Source organism: Gallinula chloropus (genome assembly GCF_964237585.1).
Source record: "Gallinula chloropus genome assembly, chromosome: 1".
NCBI lineage: Eukaryota > Metazoa > Chordata > Aves > Gruiformes > Rallidae > Gallinula > Gallinula chloropus.
Genome location: NC_140085.1, coordinates 15,291,075 through 15,307,306, shown reverse-complemented (window position 1 = coordinate 15,307,306; position 16,232 = coordinate 15,291,075). Strand labels below are relative to the sequence as shown.

General features: G+C 42.3%; 1 protein-coding gene across 1 annotated transcript in view; it reads left to right on the top strand.

The window, feature by feature from the left end:
- Positions 1-1,246: 1,246 nt before the first annotated feature.
- LOC311195075 (ataxin-7-like protein 1) overlaps positions 1,247-16,232 on the top strand; it is a gene marked incomplete at its 5' end in the record, with an annotated part of 39,949 nt that continues 24,963 nt past the window's right edge. The window contains 2 exons of the mRNA XM_084268382.1: positions 1,247-1,361; positions 1,894-1,962. Of these exons, the coding sequence (XP_084124508.1) occupies positions 1,247-1,361; positions 1,894-1,962 (184 nt within the window). The remainder of the gene's footprint in view (positions 1,362-1,893; positions 1,963-16,232) is intronic.

The window sequence follows — 16,232 nt, the reverse complement described above, 5'->3', positions numbered from 1 at the left end:
CGGTGACAACGGGTCTTAAGCAAGTGGCTGGGAAGAGAGATAGCACAGGGAAGGGACCATTTAAAGCCCACACCACCACCCTGAGAAGTGTCTGTTGAACCATTAACTTCAGCCTTCAGTACGCCTGCTGGGTCTGTACAGCTGTGTGAACTGTGCTGCATACAGAGTCTGCGAGGATGCGTAAATGAAACCAAGTCCTTCACCAGGGGTGTTTATGTCTGGCTTAATAGGTGTGAGCTGGAGCAATAGGCTTATGCTGTAACTCCCTACACAAATTAGGTACGGGGAGTACAAAAATTTGCACAGTAATATTAGTTTCCATTCTTACCTCAATGGAAAAATAAATCAAAGTGACACAGCCCTAGAATTAAATGAAAAACATGTACAACCCATGGGTTATGTACAGCAGGATGAAAGCCTGGGTATTACTGGAGAGGAGCGGGACCTGTGAGTCCAGAGCTGATGTACCTGAGCCTGAACACCAGAGCAAGAAAAAACCCATCTGCCAACAGACGAAGCCTGTACTTCAACACAGATTAGGCACGATTTGGACAACAAAATGGCTGTGGTTGTGGTTAGAGGTGATCCACAGGGGCGCAGCTGAAGAAGCCGGGGGGAGGGGGAGCCCCGCCAGCGCAATCCGGGGCCGTTTCCGGGCCGCGCTGGGGCGCGGGGGCCGCGCCGCAATTACCCAAAGTGCGTCCCAGGGACTTACTGCGGGGCGCAGCGAGGCGCGGGGCGCGCGTCCCCGGCGCGAGTAACGCCTGCGGCTGCTTTCTCGGCGAGGCACCCCGGCTGCGGGCCCGGCTCCGCTCCGCGCGGCGTCGGCTCTGCCGGGCCGGGCTGGGCCAGGCCGTGCCGGGCGAGCCGGGCCGAGCCGAGCCGAGCCGAGCCAGGCTAGGCCAGGCGGCGGCGCTACGCGGGGGCGCGGAGGGGCAGCGGGAAGCCGGCTCGGCGCGGGGGCGGTGCGGGCCCGGCACCCCCCTCGGGGAGGGCGACAGGCCCGGCTGCCGGCGGCGTCGCGGGGCGCGGCGCGCAGGCGCGGGGGACGCGGGCATGCGCGCTGGGCGGCGGGGAGCCCGATCTGATAGGGAGCAGGGGCTGACACTACCCCCGTGTGGGCGGCGGAACGTCCCGAGTATGACGTGCGGCGTTCTCGAATCCCGTGTCTCGCTCGCTCGCTCGCCGCCGCCGCCGCCGAAGGAAACGGGAAAAGCAACAAGGAGGCAGGAGCAGGCGCGGCGCCATGGCGGCCCTGGAGCGGCCCGTGCCCAGTCCCGAGGCGTTCCTGGGCCAGCCCTGGGCCGCCTGGGTGCGGGAGGCCGCCCCCCCGCACGCGCACGGCGCCGCCCCCCCGCACAGTAAGGGCAGGGACCGGCCCGCGGCTCGGCACGCCGCTCCCCTCCCCCGGAGCGCACGCACGGCGGCGGGGCCGGGGGCCGGGGGCCCGGCCGGGCCGCCCCCCACCCCCCTCCCCGGGGCCGCGCCGCGCGGCGGGAGGTGCCGCCCCCCCGGGCGCTCAGCTGACGCGCCGAGCCCCCGGTGCCATGTGTGCGGGAGGCGCTGGCGCACGCCGTGCCGTGCCGCTGCCCCGCGGCGCGGGCTCCGCCGCTGGGCCGGCGCCTCGGTGGGGGAAGGGGGCGAGGGGGAGGATGAGCGGCGCGGAGGGGCCGGAGGATGCTGCGGGGAGGGGAGGGCGGGGGGAGGCCGGAGGGTGCTGCCGCGGGGGGCCCGGCGGTTCCCCTCCCTGGCAGATGTTCCGACCATTGTGCTTTTGCTGTTGCAAATAGAAACACTGCTCACCTCCTCACCTCTCCTCCTCCTCCCCCCGCCAAACAATAAATGCACACCTCTGGGCCCTCAGCGCTTCCTGACTCTGCTTCTCTTCTGCAGGTGTAGATCTAGAAGAGACTGGAAAGGAGGGTGGAAAAAGCAGGGAGGTTATGAGGCTTAATAAAGAAGGTAAGTGGATAGTGCTGGCACACCTCTCTACCTGTCTGTCTCTTGGTGGCTGTGGATGACTGTGGTTTGGCCTTGACAGGGCAGTCTAATAGCATGTGGATCTCTCTGCCGTGAAGAATGGTTCAGGGTTGGATACACACAGATGACTGTCACTGTCAACTTCTTTTGAAGTACAAGTATAACAGGTGTATGTGTGCAACTGACAGACGTGGTAAAAGATAAAGCAATTTTTAAGTCAGAAGACAACTACACATCAGTGGCCATATTGGATTTCTTTTTAAGACCCAGTCCTTTCCTGGTGCAGCATTTCTCTTGCTTCTGCATGAAGATAAGCATATAAACCTGGGCATCGACTTTAATTGTAACATTGTTGTTGGTGACTCTAGTGAAAACATTTTGTCTTGCGGAGAGAAGTGGTGTGTTACGGTCGTCAAGTTTATTCACTTTAGGACAAGTCGCATTTTATTCTCTCGTTCTCACCGCTAAGTGTGACTTAGAGTCAACTCAGTGGGTCAGCATCTAGTATTACCTTACCTGCGGCCGAGCAGTGTACACTCTGCAAAACCAAATGCGATGGTCATTTGGGCCGTAAGGTTCTCTGGTGCTATAAGTATGAGCAGGCAAATTCCAGGCTATGGGTATTGGATAATATGCCATCCCTGACAGGGTTCTGTTGGTTGTGAGAGGAGAAACTTTAGAGGTGAGCGTAGGCAAATCGACGCGTTTTGTTTGTGACGTGCGTCATTAACATCACGCTGGGGTAACGCCTAACGCAACTAGTGAAACTGGAACGTTTTCACGTAGCTTTCTGTTTGTTTCTGTTCCGTTAAGAAAGCAGTGTACATACACAACTCTTCTGTCCTGAGAAGTATTTCTTGTGAAGTCAGTTCCTGGTGAACAGTTTCATCATAGTGAAACTTTGGTGTGACTTACTGATGCTGAGAGAAATCCCGCTATTACCTGTAATGTCATAATATATATTCTGAAATGATGCTGTATTATAGTTGTCATTACACATGCGTTTAATTTTGAGCATCTTGGCAGCTTAAAGCAATCTTATGTTTTCTAAACAGGCTCTTGAAAAAAGAATGAATTAATCAGTAACGTAGATTTGTGTGATAAACTATAAAATTGCATGGAGTGCACATTAAATATTTTTATTTAAAGCGCCCTAAACCTACCTTTATAGAAATGCCAAGCTTAATTGTATTCTCATCTTGATTCTCACATGCCTGAACCTCTATTTTGCCAGCTCAAAAATAAGTTAAGAGACAGAACTGGGATTTTCATGTAGTATAGGCAGAAGGTTCAAGGCTCAAACAGTTTGTACGTCTATCAGTAATGTTGAGTGTATGTTAGATTCAAAAGTAATCAAAACAAAAATCTTGCTACTGGAGCTTGACCTTTGTACAGAGCTTAATTTGGTGGGACAAAATGTTTTGTGTCTGGAAGTCCTTGGACACAAATTCTTGTTATAAGCTGACTTGATCGAAGTGCATCCCTGCTCCTTAGTCATACATAATATGCAAATTGTTTCCTAGAACGATTCAGTGTAGATTATCAGCTCTATAGTTTCTCATTGTTTGTTTTTCGGGGAGTTAGAGACTCCGTCATAGGAGCTCTATTTTAACTCACCATGCAGAAAAATTATTTCCAAACAAAGTGTGACTTCATTTCTGATGTTATGATAGTGACACATGTGAAGCACTTACTAGCTTTTATAGTATTTACATTGTAGCATAGTTTAAAAAAGCAAATCTGATTCTTCTATTTAGAAAATAAAAAGCTTTAGGAATTTTATTACTTCCAAGTAGTAACTTGCTTTGGATCACTTAGAAAGAACTTTCACAAAGTGTGAATAAATTAGTATGTGTTGAAATATTTCTACTGTGTTCCTTTAAGCAGTCTGTTAATACAGGTGTTTTCACCACACCCTTCTGTGGAGCTGAAACACCCACTGTAAATCTTCCTTGAGTCTTACTATCCTTATTAATAAAGGTGGGGAAAAATTGGAAGTGTTAGGTTAGTCTGCAGAAAGCACCGTTCGTATGCTTGTAGACCTGATGGTGTGTTTATTCTGATCTTGCACACATCTGTTGTGGGGCATGTTGACTTGTTCTGTCTGCTTTGTTCCCTGACAAGGGTTGTGCTTCATACCAAACCCAACTGCTTTTTCTTTGCAATCTTACCTATTTGAGTAAGCCTTTTTATGGCATTTGTGGTGCCAGGAAAGCGTGCCTTTGGAAAAATCAGACTTTACTTGTGTAAGGTAACTGGTGCATGATGGACAAAGACAGTATTAAAAATTACTGTCCTATTTGATAAAGATCTAATCTCACTGCATTTAGTTCTTTTAATATTTGTCTGTGTTTTGTCAACTTTAGTTGATACAACCAGATTTACTTGGCCAATCCCTTGTAAGCAGTTACACAAGGAGCCTTTTTAGAGTAGTGGATCCATGTGAAGGACATGGTGGGGGAAGGAGTGGAAAGACAGTGGTTTCCAGACCACGTCCAGGTTTTGTACACTTTGGTTTTGTAGAGGAAAATAATGTGCTTTCAGTGAGTCGGTTCATCCCCGTGTTGTTGCCTCCTTTCCGGTTGTGTACTCAGTGCGTTCAGAGCAATGGGCTGCATTTCCTGCTCCTGGTGACCCAGGCGGGGGCCTGGGAGGCAGCATTCACCATTGGTAGTGGAGAGAAACACTGACAAATCTCCACCTCCTGAAGGGGTTGATACTTCTTAGCACATCCCTGGGTAAAGGGGTCACCAACTGGGTGTGCTGTTCATTTCTGTAAGGCAAGAGATGCACTGAGGCCGTGGACACCCTCTACCCCATCTTTAGGGCAGAAGTAAAGGCATGGAAATATTGCTCGCTGCTTTCCTTTACTCACTGCTTTCCTTTATTCTACAGTGTATATTTAGGCAGCACAGAAGGAGAGAAATTTCCTGAATCTTTGTTCAGTTTTGTAGACAGAATTGCTTTTTGCATGCTAGTACTTACTTTGTTTTCCCTCAGCAAATGCAGGAGGTCTATGGGTGACTTTTAGTGGCATGTAGATTTGTGGAGAGGGGATTATGGAGTTGCAAGTGTTCACAGAAATGAAAAATGCATAAATGTTTGTGCCAGAAAAAACCCCCCAAACACTTATCTGCTTATCTAATCAGGAAACAGAAGCAGTATTGTGTAACTTATCTGACAAATCACTACCAACCAACTAGCTTAGCTAAAAGAGGGGTTATCGGAATTGAAGCAACATCTAGAATTTATATTGAATTTTAAAAAGTTGAACGGTGTGTTGAAGATTTCTTGTAGATACCAGTCATAGTAAAAGGAATCTCTTCATTTGACAATTCGTGACCTGTAAGAAGTCGTAGTAGCTGTATGCCTGAGACAGTATAGTGATCTTTTATCATCAGTCGTAACCTGTAACTGATTTTAGATTCATTTTGGAAACATATGGTTTACTTTACTAATAGGAGCTCCATATGTATAGCCAAAAAAATCATATTCTTCTATTATTTTCTTAACTATTAAATAATCGGGTTAGTAAACATGTGAGCATTAAGCGCTGTCTCTCTGGGTAGGCAACGGGCTGTGAAGGAGTGAAGGATACCCTGTGTGTCTTTGTGAACTACAGCAGGGTTAAATATGACCTGTGGGATTTAGATCTGTGTCTGGGTACTTGGTGTCATAGTCAACTTCAGTTTCTCAGTTCAGTAGGTTTGTATTATTGTGGTTTCAATCTGATGATGTGTGTGTTTTGTCTGAGATAGTATTTTTACTAACCATACTGACTCATTACTATTTTAACATTAAGGATGCTACGTAAAAAAAAAAAAAATCTGTTTTTCTAATGCTGGGCTGAAATTAGAGGTTTTCTATCATTATTGCACAGCCCAAAACATGACCATTTAACTTGAAGATTACACGTGCAAACTGGAATTTTAAATCTATTGCATAGCAGTTTACAATACATTTTTCCTATTTTGACTTTTCACATAAATATCCAATGAGAAGCTTTTTGGTAAATCCTTTGGCAACATCAGAACAAAATTAAAGGGATACTGATTAGTTTTCTTTTCAATATATTTTTATTCTTCAGAAAAAATATCTTAATAATTTTATCATCCTTCATGGAAAAATAAGAAGTTAAGGAAAAAAAAAGGGGTGTAGCAAACAGCATTCTACTTTATGAAGAGCAAGAGGAAGGGAACTAAAATTATTTATGAGAAGATTGTGAAAGAAGAGAAGAGAAGACAAAACCAGCTGGTTAATGTAAGCATAGGGATTGGAGTTGATCTTTTTTAAAATTCTAGTTTATTTTTTTGTTTACTAGTGGTTTGCTGATGGTGCTGTTTGTCTTTTTAAAAAACACACCAAACAAAAACTGAAGAATAAAACAGTCTTGTTTTTCTTAGCCACCTTCATCTTTTACCTTTTTGTGGCGTTTAGGGAATGTTGGAAAGGGCTGAGTGAGAAAGAAAATTATGTCAACGTTTGAAACACATACCTCAAAATAAAGAGGTGAGGCTGTTTGATTTAGACCACCTTGGTTGGTTGGTTTTGGTTTTGCAGTGGGCGAAAGAGAGAGGTGAGTGTGGTGTAATTTTCTTTCTCTTCCCTGTAAGCGAGCGAGGTCTTGCTGAGATACTGTTTCTTAAACAGATGTAATGTTCACATAAAGCTTGGTAAGTGAAAGAACTGAGACTTGGCAGGGTACAACGCTGTGGCTCTTGTCAAGAGAAACTTTTCCTTGCTGTTCTTATCTTTATGCTGGGAATAAGAATAGTGAGCAAAGGTCCCCGTGGGGTTTTTCTTTAGGATGAGAATTGTCAGTGGGATTGAATTCTGGCATGCATTCTGCTATTAAAGTGCCTGATCAGTTTAGTATATACTATCTGATTCTGATACTATGTTTCATTTCCCGTGGACAGCTTCTGCAGGGGGGTGGCGTGGCTCCTGGTTGTGGCTGTCACCTCATTTAATGTGTCTCAAGGAATGGTGACAGAGGAAGCATGAAACATTATGATAGTGCCCAGAAATTTAGTCAGAATTGTAGTTTATCCTCATAGTTACATAGTTATTTTCTGAAACCTGTCCTTTAGTTCATCAACCCACACACTGGATAAAAAGAGTGGAGTAATGGTAAGGCTCTCTGATCAGACATTCTGTGTTTTGAATCAGGATTTTGATGATTTTGAATATGCATCTAAAATTGTTGGTCTGTAAATTACTTCTTAAAAAATTCTGGGCTTGTTAGGTGACATGTATCTTGATGGAGTTCAGGTGACGTTTCTCCCAGTATTCGTGCAACAGTTATTCTGAAGGCATTACATCTCCTGTAGTTTAAGGTACATTTTTTGATCACTGCTGGGGAAGCCATGTGTGGTTTTTGTCAACTGACAGCACTGTCACTAAAGATTGGACTCTGACATTCCTTCTACTTGTTGTAATTTATAACTGGATTTGAGAAAGAGGGAAATAACATGTTTACTAGAGTGTACCCCAAACCTTGTTGTCACCAGAGAATGTGAAATGACTTCTTATATTTAATTATAAATGTAAAAACACGCATGTGTTTTCCTGTTGATCTGCCTCTGTATTTGGTTCATAGATGAAATCCAGGTTTCCATGTGTAAAAAAGACGACTCAGGAGTTGAACCATTTCCACTACAAAATGGAGTAATTTCTTTCAAATGGGTATTTTGTTCCTAGGGCATTATCAGGTTCTGTCTTACCTTTGGGGCAAAAAAAAAAGTTATCCATTTAACCAAGGCTGAGGTATATGACACAGAAGCAGTGGAAAACCCTATGGAAATCATATTTCAAACCTCGTTTTGTTTAATTTGTGGATCACAGAAGTTCTGAAGGCAGTAAGTGAGTAAGTGTACGTTTCTGGTAGCCCCAGTGCAAGTTTAGATTTGTAACACTGCATGCATTAGTAGGAAAGATCCCCTTCAGTAGAAATAGTATATCTATAGGAGTATTTCTTAAAGACTTAACTCCACCATAAGGTTATATGGGTGCCCTGCCAATTTGTTAACAGTAATTTTGGAATAACTAGCAAGAAAGATTTTTGGTTTATATGGACATGGATCGAGTTACTACGTCTTTCTGTCTTCCAAGTTCAACTAGGTGCAGAAGTTCTTCAGCTTGTCCTTGAAAAAGCTGTTTCAGGAGTTAATGGTGCGGGATGCCAGGCAAAGCTGGTGTCTTTAGGTAATTTATATGCCAGAAAACCTGTGGTGAATGCTGTCACGATGCAGTAAGGGTGTTTGACAGAGGTCTTTCAGCAAGTCTATAGCAAGAAATCTTTGTTGGTTCTCTTGCTGGATGAGAAGAATAGATGCTATGTGGGTAAAATTATGCAATTTTTTTTCTCATAGTGCTGTGCAGCTGTCTAAACTGACTAATTGGAGATGGAATCCAGCACAGTTACTTAAGACCAATGTGGGGCAGAGGAAACCCAATTATTGTGTCTGTAATTTTGCGCTCTTTATTTTCTTTTTTTGTTGTGCCTTTGGTGTCCCTGAATGTTGACGAATTTGAGTGATTTTTGTCATAACTTACATGGCTTATTAGAAGTTAAGCTTGAAAGCCACTGATGTTGCTGAAGAAGTGGGCTTTGTGATTGCTCTTGGTCTTGTATTCAGTGTAAGTAGAGATGTCTTCTTCACTTCTGAAATGTTGTGTTTATTCAGTGATTTCCTTTCATGTTTTATTAAGTCATATAAATAATACAGCCCTTAAGCCCAACATCTTCCTATTTGTCTGTATTCGGACAGCAATTAGAATTTAGAATTATTTGGTCTTCCTGCTCTGGTTTCTGTGTGCATGTATTTCTAAGATATGTGGTGTTTGGCAGAAAAAAAAAAAAGGAAGCAGAATTTGCCCAGATCTGAAAAAGCATCAGGCAGAAGTAGCAAAGAACTTGAAGACAAAAGTTTAAGTTCTGCACAACTGCTGGTACCAATATATGTCTGGTGCAGTTTCACTTAATCCCCAGGCCCCTCCTGAATCATCTGTAAAACGGAAGCAGTTGTGTTGTGACAGAGCTGTGCAAAGTACACAAGGGGTTTAGGCTTGCTTCCCTTTCCGTTCCCTTGGAGCAGGTGTTCAGCAGAAGAGACAGAAGGGTGACTGCTGAAGTAACATCAAGACGTAAGAATGACAGGCAAAGGGCAAGGAAGTTCCTGGGGTTTTATTTGTGTGTGGTATTCTACACTGTGCTCTTTGCTTACTTTATTTTTTTTCTAATGTAGAGTGTTTGATGTTTTCTGTGCAGACATTTTTTTTCTCTTCCTACTACAGGGGGATAGATATAAGGGGCAGGCAGGGACTGAGAATATGGAGTTATATTTGGATTGACCACCACTAAGGTCTTGTAAGTAATAGTTGTTGACAAGTTTGTTGGATCAAAAGTGTCTTCTCTAGCAAGGCAAAACAGGATGGAACCAGACCTCTCCAGTGGCAGAAGAAGGTGACTTCAGCTTGTCATTGTTTTGAGCTGAAATAGTCTGTTCTGAATGCTGCGATGGAAGCAGAGATTTACAGAAATGTAAATCACCATGTGATTTCATCTTCTGATGTCTGACAGGTATTTTGTCCTCAGGTGGCCTTTAGGCTGATTTCTTGTGATTGTCCCTGTTAGGTTATCAGATGGTAGTTAGCATATCCAGTTATTTTTTTAAGCTGCTCTTAGTTATGTCTCATTGAGACAGGATGCTGCTGCTGATTTAAATCTGAAAAGTTTGTTGGACCCATGCCACCACAACAACCACTGACAGTGCCAAAACCTTGTTTGTTTGGGGCTGATAATGGAGACAGTCAGAGGACAATGATCTGGATGAATATAAGTAATTTATCTGTTACTGCCATGATTAGGGAGGCAGTATTATTATTTGAAAGATCCTAATGCCTAGCAGCCCCACTGGAGACTAGATGTTTCTATGAAGGGTAGCAGTGCAGGGAGGAAGGGTGTGTGCACGTGTGTATTGTGAAATCCTTGCGCTGCAGAGAACGGATTTCTTTAAAATGTTACAAAGTGGGAGTTGTAATAGTGACAGGCAAAACGCTCAACGTGATAGGTGGTACACTTTAGCCTAAAGTGGCTTTCTTAGAACTGTGGCAAGGAAAGCTTTAAGGTGATGGTCAGAGGGCAGTGGAATAGTTCTCCAGGAGCTTGGAAGGTGTCCTTACTCAAGGTTGGAAGTTGGCCTGAGTGAAAATAGAGAGTGGTTGGTAAAAGCTTAGTAATTGGACATTATGAAACAACTATAAATGGTAGTAAATGGTGTGACAGCAAGTAGGATGTGGACAGTGTAATGTAGGTGAGACAAAGGAGCCTGGAAAGCAAAGATGAGTTGTTCCCAGTGTTTACAGTTTGAATGGAGAATCCATTCTGCGTAGAAGAGTGCAGAGGGAATAGTGGTAGATCAGTATGACAGTACAGAAGAAATAACTTTTGGAACAGTGTGAACAAGCAGGGTAATGTTTGCCAAGATGGGAAGGAAGGAAATTTTAGTAACTAATATGAGATGAAGGCTCTGACAAACCTTGAGCTCTGGAGATGTTATCCTAAGGGATGTAAGGCAGGAAGAATCACATAGATGTAGCCTTAATGAACAGTATGAGAGAAGTCATTGTCAAAGATAACATAGTATTTAGTTTCTGAATGAGGGGCAAGATGATAATGTTGTCCACAGTGATTGAAAAAGGAGGTGGAGAAACGAGGACAGGAGAGGTGAGATCTAAGTTCTGTTCTAGCTGTTTGGAGCTGAAGCTGACAGCTACTCACTGACAAGAGGTGTCAGAAAGATACACTGAGATTTTTTTGTTTGCTTGTTTAGACATAAATCTGATCTGTTTGAGACCTGTCTCCTTACAAGCTGAGTTTGTGAATGAAATTCCCAGAAATAAGAGAAGGAGCAAAAGATGTAGTTCAGTGCAGCCCTAGAAGACAGAGGAATAAGAAGCTTTTGGTGACCTGTGAAGGGGTTGGTACAGGGAGGAAAGGAAACAGGAGAGGGTAGAGTCAGAAAAGGCGAAAGAATGCTTCAGACAAATGCATTTAGTTTTTATGAAAAATGTGCAAAGGTTATGGATGATGGAAATTATTAACTCATTTTGACATTGCAATAGTAAAAGGTTTTTAGATGTTTCAGTCAAAATAGTTTGGGTAGTGCAAGGGACAGCTGGAGGGAGTTCAGGCTCAAATTAAAGATGAATTAAAAGTGTAATTTCTTATCAAACAGTTCACGATGAGCTTAGGGGTAAAAGAAGCATAGAAGAAGTAGTGCAGTTAGAGAAACAAGGGGTCAGAAGCACATTTCCAAACAGAGGGAAGGCTGATTGGCTGTCCTGCTGTTCCATCAGAGCAGGAGGAGAAAAGAGTTGTGAGGTATAGGATGATGTGAGTGAGGCGAGTGGAGAGTGCGACAGATGTTTCGTATCTATGGTACAAGGAAGAAGGGAGAGCTATAAGGAAGAGAAAGAGTGGGAAGGGAGAACGTGAAATAATTATTATGTTTTCTGGCTTTCTCTTGGAATAAATATTTGCATTCTATTGTGGAGAAAGAAATGGATACAACAGAAAAGGTTTGAGGAGTGAGTCAAAAGTAGGAGGAAAAAAGGCTGAAATTGCAGGTGTGGGTTCAGCTCAACTGGAGGAAAGGCACAGCTTAGTAAGCAGTAGGAGAGAGAAAGAAAATGTGCACTAACCTCATTTCCAGACTTGTTTCCTTTTCCACTGCAAATTCTAGGACAGGCAGGAATAAAGCCAAGGAAATGGATACTTAAGATGCGCATGGTTTCAGGATTGGTGAAATTTGACCCAGTGGTGGGAAGGAGAAGAAAGAACAATCAAATGTGGAAATAAGAAGAGCACAAATTGTGTCATTGTGAAAGAGGGTGGAGTCCTGGGTATCAGAAATAATGGGATGGGGATAATAAGCAGTGCTGAGAGTAAATTGAGGCCATTCAGTATATGCCAGGTCAGTCTTTGAGTCACATTCTTGGATAAAAGATTATTTTGGAGGTGACTGGAGAGAAGACTGCTGGCAGTTGGTGCTCTTTGACAGCCCCATGATTGAATCCTTGACATGCCTCACAGAAAATACAGACCCTTGAAGAGCAGCCTTTTTGAGAAAAATCAAAGAATATTACCTTTTCTTCATGGACAGAGAAGAGTGTGTAGACCATGGCTGTGGCAGCAGAATGCTTTGGCAAATTTTCATATCTTATCACATGGCATAATGGACATGATAGCAGTTTTCTTGCTAAATAGTTCTCTTCTTTGCTGTGCATCATAAGTAGATAACATGTCTGCGTTATCTATTAGATGCTGATACTGCCTTGTGCTTCCTGATTCCAGAGCCGAAGCAAGGCCATCGGATTACATGATCATGGATTGGGCCCCAGCTAATGTTCTACTATGCAAGGAGTATCATCAGAGCTTGGGCATGGTGCTGCAGTAAACGTGGTTGTATGGCTTTTGCTTGTCTTGCAGGGCAAAGCAGGCTTGTTGCTGTCTCTATGCTGTAGGCATACTTTATGTTACAGCACTTTTTTTTTTGAGGAATCGGGACTTAACGATTTTTGAGGTGTTACATGGAGTGGCTGTCATTCGTGATGCAGGCTCCTCAGTGTTTAGGAAGTTAATCTCAGGTTTTTGCATCTCTTTAGTAGATCTAACGTCTGTGTAAGGAGAAAGAGGAGAATGCTGTGGGAAAGGGAGGATTGGCCTGATCCTTTGACTTGGAAGGTTTGATCTGTTACCTTGCTTGCCTTTCCAAAGCAACTTTCTGCTTGTCACTTACGTTATCAATGTTCTGTCATCCCAGTGGTTTATGCACATCATTTTGCAGAGTTACTGGCAAAACAAAAAAAAGAAAAGAGACTTTTTCTTCCATGTCTTTCAGAGGGGGTTTTGTGCACTGTCCTAAAGGTTTTGTGGTTCTAATCTGTATTCATGCTTTTGTTTAATTTTTGGCCTTTTGGAGGACTTGGAGAACCTTGGGCAAATAGACTAAGAAGCTGAATGCATGACAGTGGAGAAATATAAAGATAAATAGGAGAAAAAAAATCGTTCAGCTCTTGGAATGATGGTGAGCTGTATGGATAGTGCTTTTAATAGTCTTTGTACATTCTGTGCTTTGTGTGAGCTTTCTTCAGCTCCTCTTGTAACTCACAACACACTGGGTGTGAATGTTACCAAGCCTCATAGGTATTTAGATTTTGAAAGAGATAGTGCAGCTTTACATATTTTAGGGTTTCTTGTTTATCAGAAGAAATTATTCTTGACTGCATCACCGAAGGAGGGAATGCTACTAGTTTTGTATTGCAGCATTTATTTCTGTTTCCAGCTTTTCGAGATACCTGTCACTATTCTGACTGTTTTCCAAGCTCATTGGCAAACCAAAACTATTGTAAAACCTTGGTTGCTTTCCTGGAAGGTAAGAGTTTATCCTGAATGTGAGGTTTGGTAGTTATTTGGGTTGGTTTGTTGCGGTTTTCTTTAATACCTGATTATTAAGTATATATTTGAAAGGTTCTAGAATTGTGTAAAAAAACGTGTTCAAATGATATAACATGTTTAAAAGTGGTAGCTTTAAAACCCAGTAAAATACAATCTGTATTTCGGAGAGCTTACAATGTACTTCAGCCAAAGCCATGAGCAGTGTAGGTTCTGAAGACAAAAATCAGTCTATGAATGTTGAAAAAAAATTCATGCAGGCAGCTATTTTAAGGAGGAATTTGAAGGAGGTAGAGAATAATTAGTTGATGTGGAGGAAGGAGGCATCAAAGCTGATAGTAGAGTGCACAGGAAGGTAGTGTACAGCACAGATTTCTAGTGAAAGCAGTTTACTTGTAAAAATAAACACTCCTTGTTTTGTTAATATTGTCTTACTGTCTTGGAGCTGGAAAGCGAAACTAATTGTGATTGCCAAACTGCAAGAATAACATAAATATTGAAAGATAAATCTTAATCTTCCTTTACTCTGTTCCCTAAAAATTCCATTTTTTATTAGACTTCAGCTTCATCTGTTCTCTTGAATGGTGCCCTAGTTTTCATATTAGGCAACAAGTAAAGGAAACTAACGTGTTATGTACATAACATTTGCCATTGTTTCATACTCCTTCTGTATTGGTTCTTTTATGCCCGTTTGTTTGTATAATACAGGATCAGAAGATAAATGACATGCAGAATTCTAAGCAGTTTTGACTCTTGTTACAGACTTTTAACCTCAGAGTGAGTCTGGTGTATCTGAAGTTTGAATTTCTTTCAGGAGAACCCCTTGAATGTGGGCTTTTCATGCCAGATTTTTGATGCACCATGTACAAGCATAGGGTGCTATCAACATACATAGAATAAATGCTTTTAAAAGCTTGCTTGTTTTAATGCTATGAGGTTGTGAGAAACTTTTTCTGTGTTCAAAATCATGTATTAAAGCTGTTTTGAGTAATAATTGGAACAGTGTACGTATATCCAGAGAAAGGGTATAGAGCCCACCTATCAGGGCAAGAGAGCCAGAGAATGGGAAGAAGTTGTGAGAATAAACAAAATGACTACTGTTAATGTTTATAGATAACTTTCATTGGAAGAAAGCCCAAGTGTTCTACCAGATATGTGCAGAAATTAATCCATTTGTCACTGGAAAGGGGTAGGGGCATCTTTGAATGCAAGCATGGCTGCTGCTAAAAGCCTAATCTACCTGCACTGGAATTAAATGAAAGCTGAAAGCCTACTGCGTATTGATAGGGGGTAATCTGGGCCTCACTGAAATACGTTATTGCATAATGATTTGGAAAGGAAAGGAACAATACCTTGTTTCTAGATTACAAAGAGAATACAGGTACATAGAATATAGGTATTTATTTAGATAAAACAAAGGCAAAATGACCAAAGCATGTTACCTTTCCTCGTGAGAGGTCATGGCAGGCTTTACTGATGAGCGCTCTGTTTACCAGTTTCCAAAAGATGATGCTCCTATTGACACCAAATTTTGCTCATTAAAATTAAGCAGTGATCCAAGGCTGCCACCTTTCAAAATACATCATTGAGGTTAATCTTTCTGTCAAAGAACAGTTACCCAAACCAAGCTTTTGAGAATAGGCCAGTTCTTATTACAGCAAAAAACCCACAGTACTTCACTGTGTTTTAGCAAGTGACCACAAATATTAATATCATGCTTTTCTGTCATTTCAAAATTGCATAAAAATAGAATTTAGTATTACTGCTCCAAAAGCTAGATTGCTTGCTCCTTTCCCATGCAAATATCACTAGCATCATCTTTTCCTCGCCTGCTGTGCCAGTGAGAACCATGTATACTTCAACAGATATGATTCAATATTATCTCATAATCTCTATTTTGATTTTTTTTGGAGGGGGGGAAGTTTGCTTTTTGTGTCTCTGCATGCAAATGGTCATCTTAGATACATAATGATTTTACTTGGGTTCTTTTTTCATCCAAGATAAGAAGGGAAGCTAGCTGGTGATACAGTAATAATTGAAGATTATAAGTGTCAATTAATTTTCACTACATGGGTAGATTTATAACATTAGCAAATCCTCCATGACTAGCCTGCAGCTCTGCCTTTTGTCTGGTAGAGCACTGTCTCTAGCCTGAAGCAATCTTTCGTTGTCCCCACTGGATTTCACTGAAAATAAAATCTGCTGTGGTCACCTAGCACCTCAAGAGGTGAACATACAAGTGAGCGTCAGAAGAACACTGTAGTGCAAGATCGGCCAGGACTGTTGAATTTATTGAATGGAATGGTAGTTTAAAGAAGTAGCTTTAAATTGGTTAACAATTATGTGATTGCAATGTAATCTTTTTCTCTGCAGTTTTTCTCCTGTAAGATACAGGCACTGAATTCACACATTCCATCATACATAGGGCTTGGTTAAAAAGACACATATATTTTTCTTTATAACAAATAGAGGTGAATTTGGTCATGGTCCATTTTGAATGCGTTATGTTAGGAAGAACTTCCATCTATAATATAAGTAGGGATAGAAGAATTACCTTAGAGAGTTGATTAAGTATTACTCCCTATGCCAAGCAGTCTTGAAAAGGGCTGGAAGTGCATGGCTAGGAGAGTAGGAAGGTGAATACTACCTTTGTATACACCTTTACTGAAATACTGTATCCTAGTTTCCCAGTTCTGATGTGCACATCAGGTGTTGGCAAAACTGGAAGGGCTTCAGAAAAATCTACATTAATTTGAGGTCTGGATAATCAGCTTTAGAATGGAAGATTTAAGAA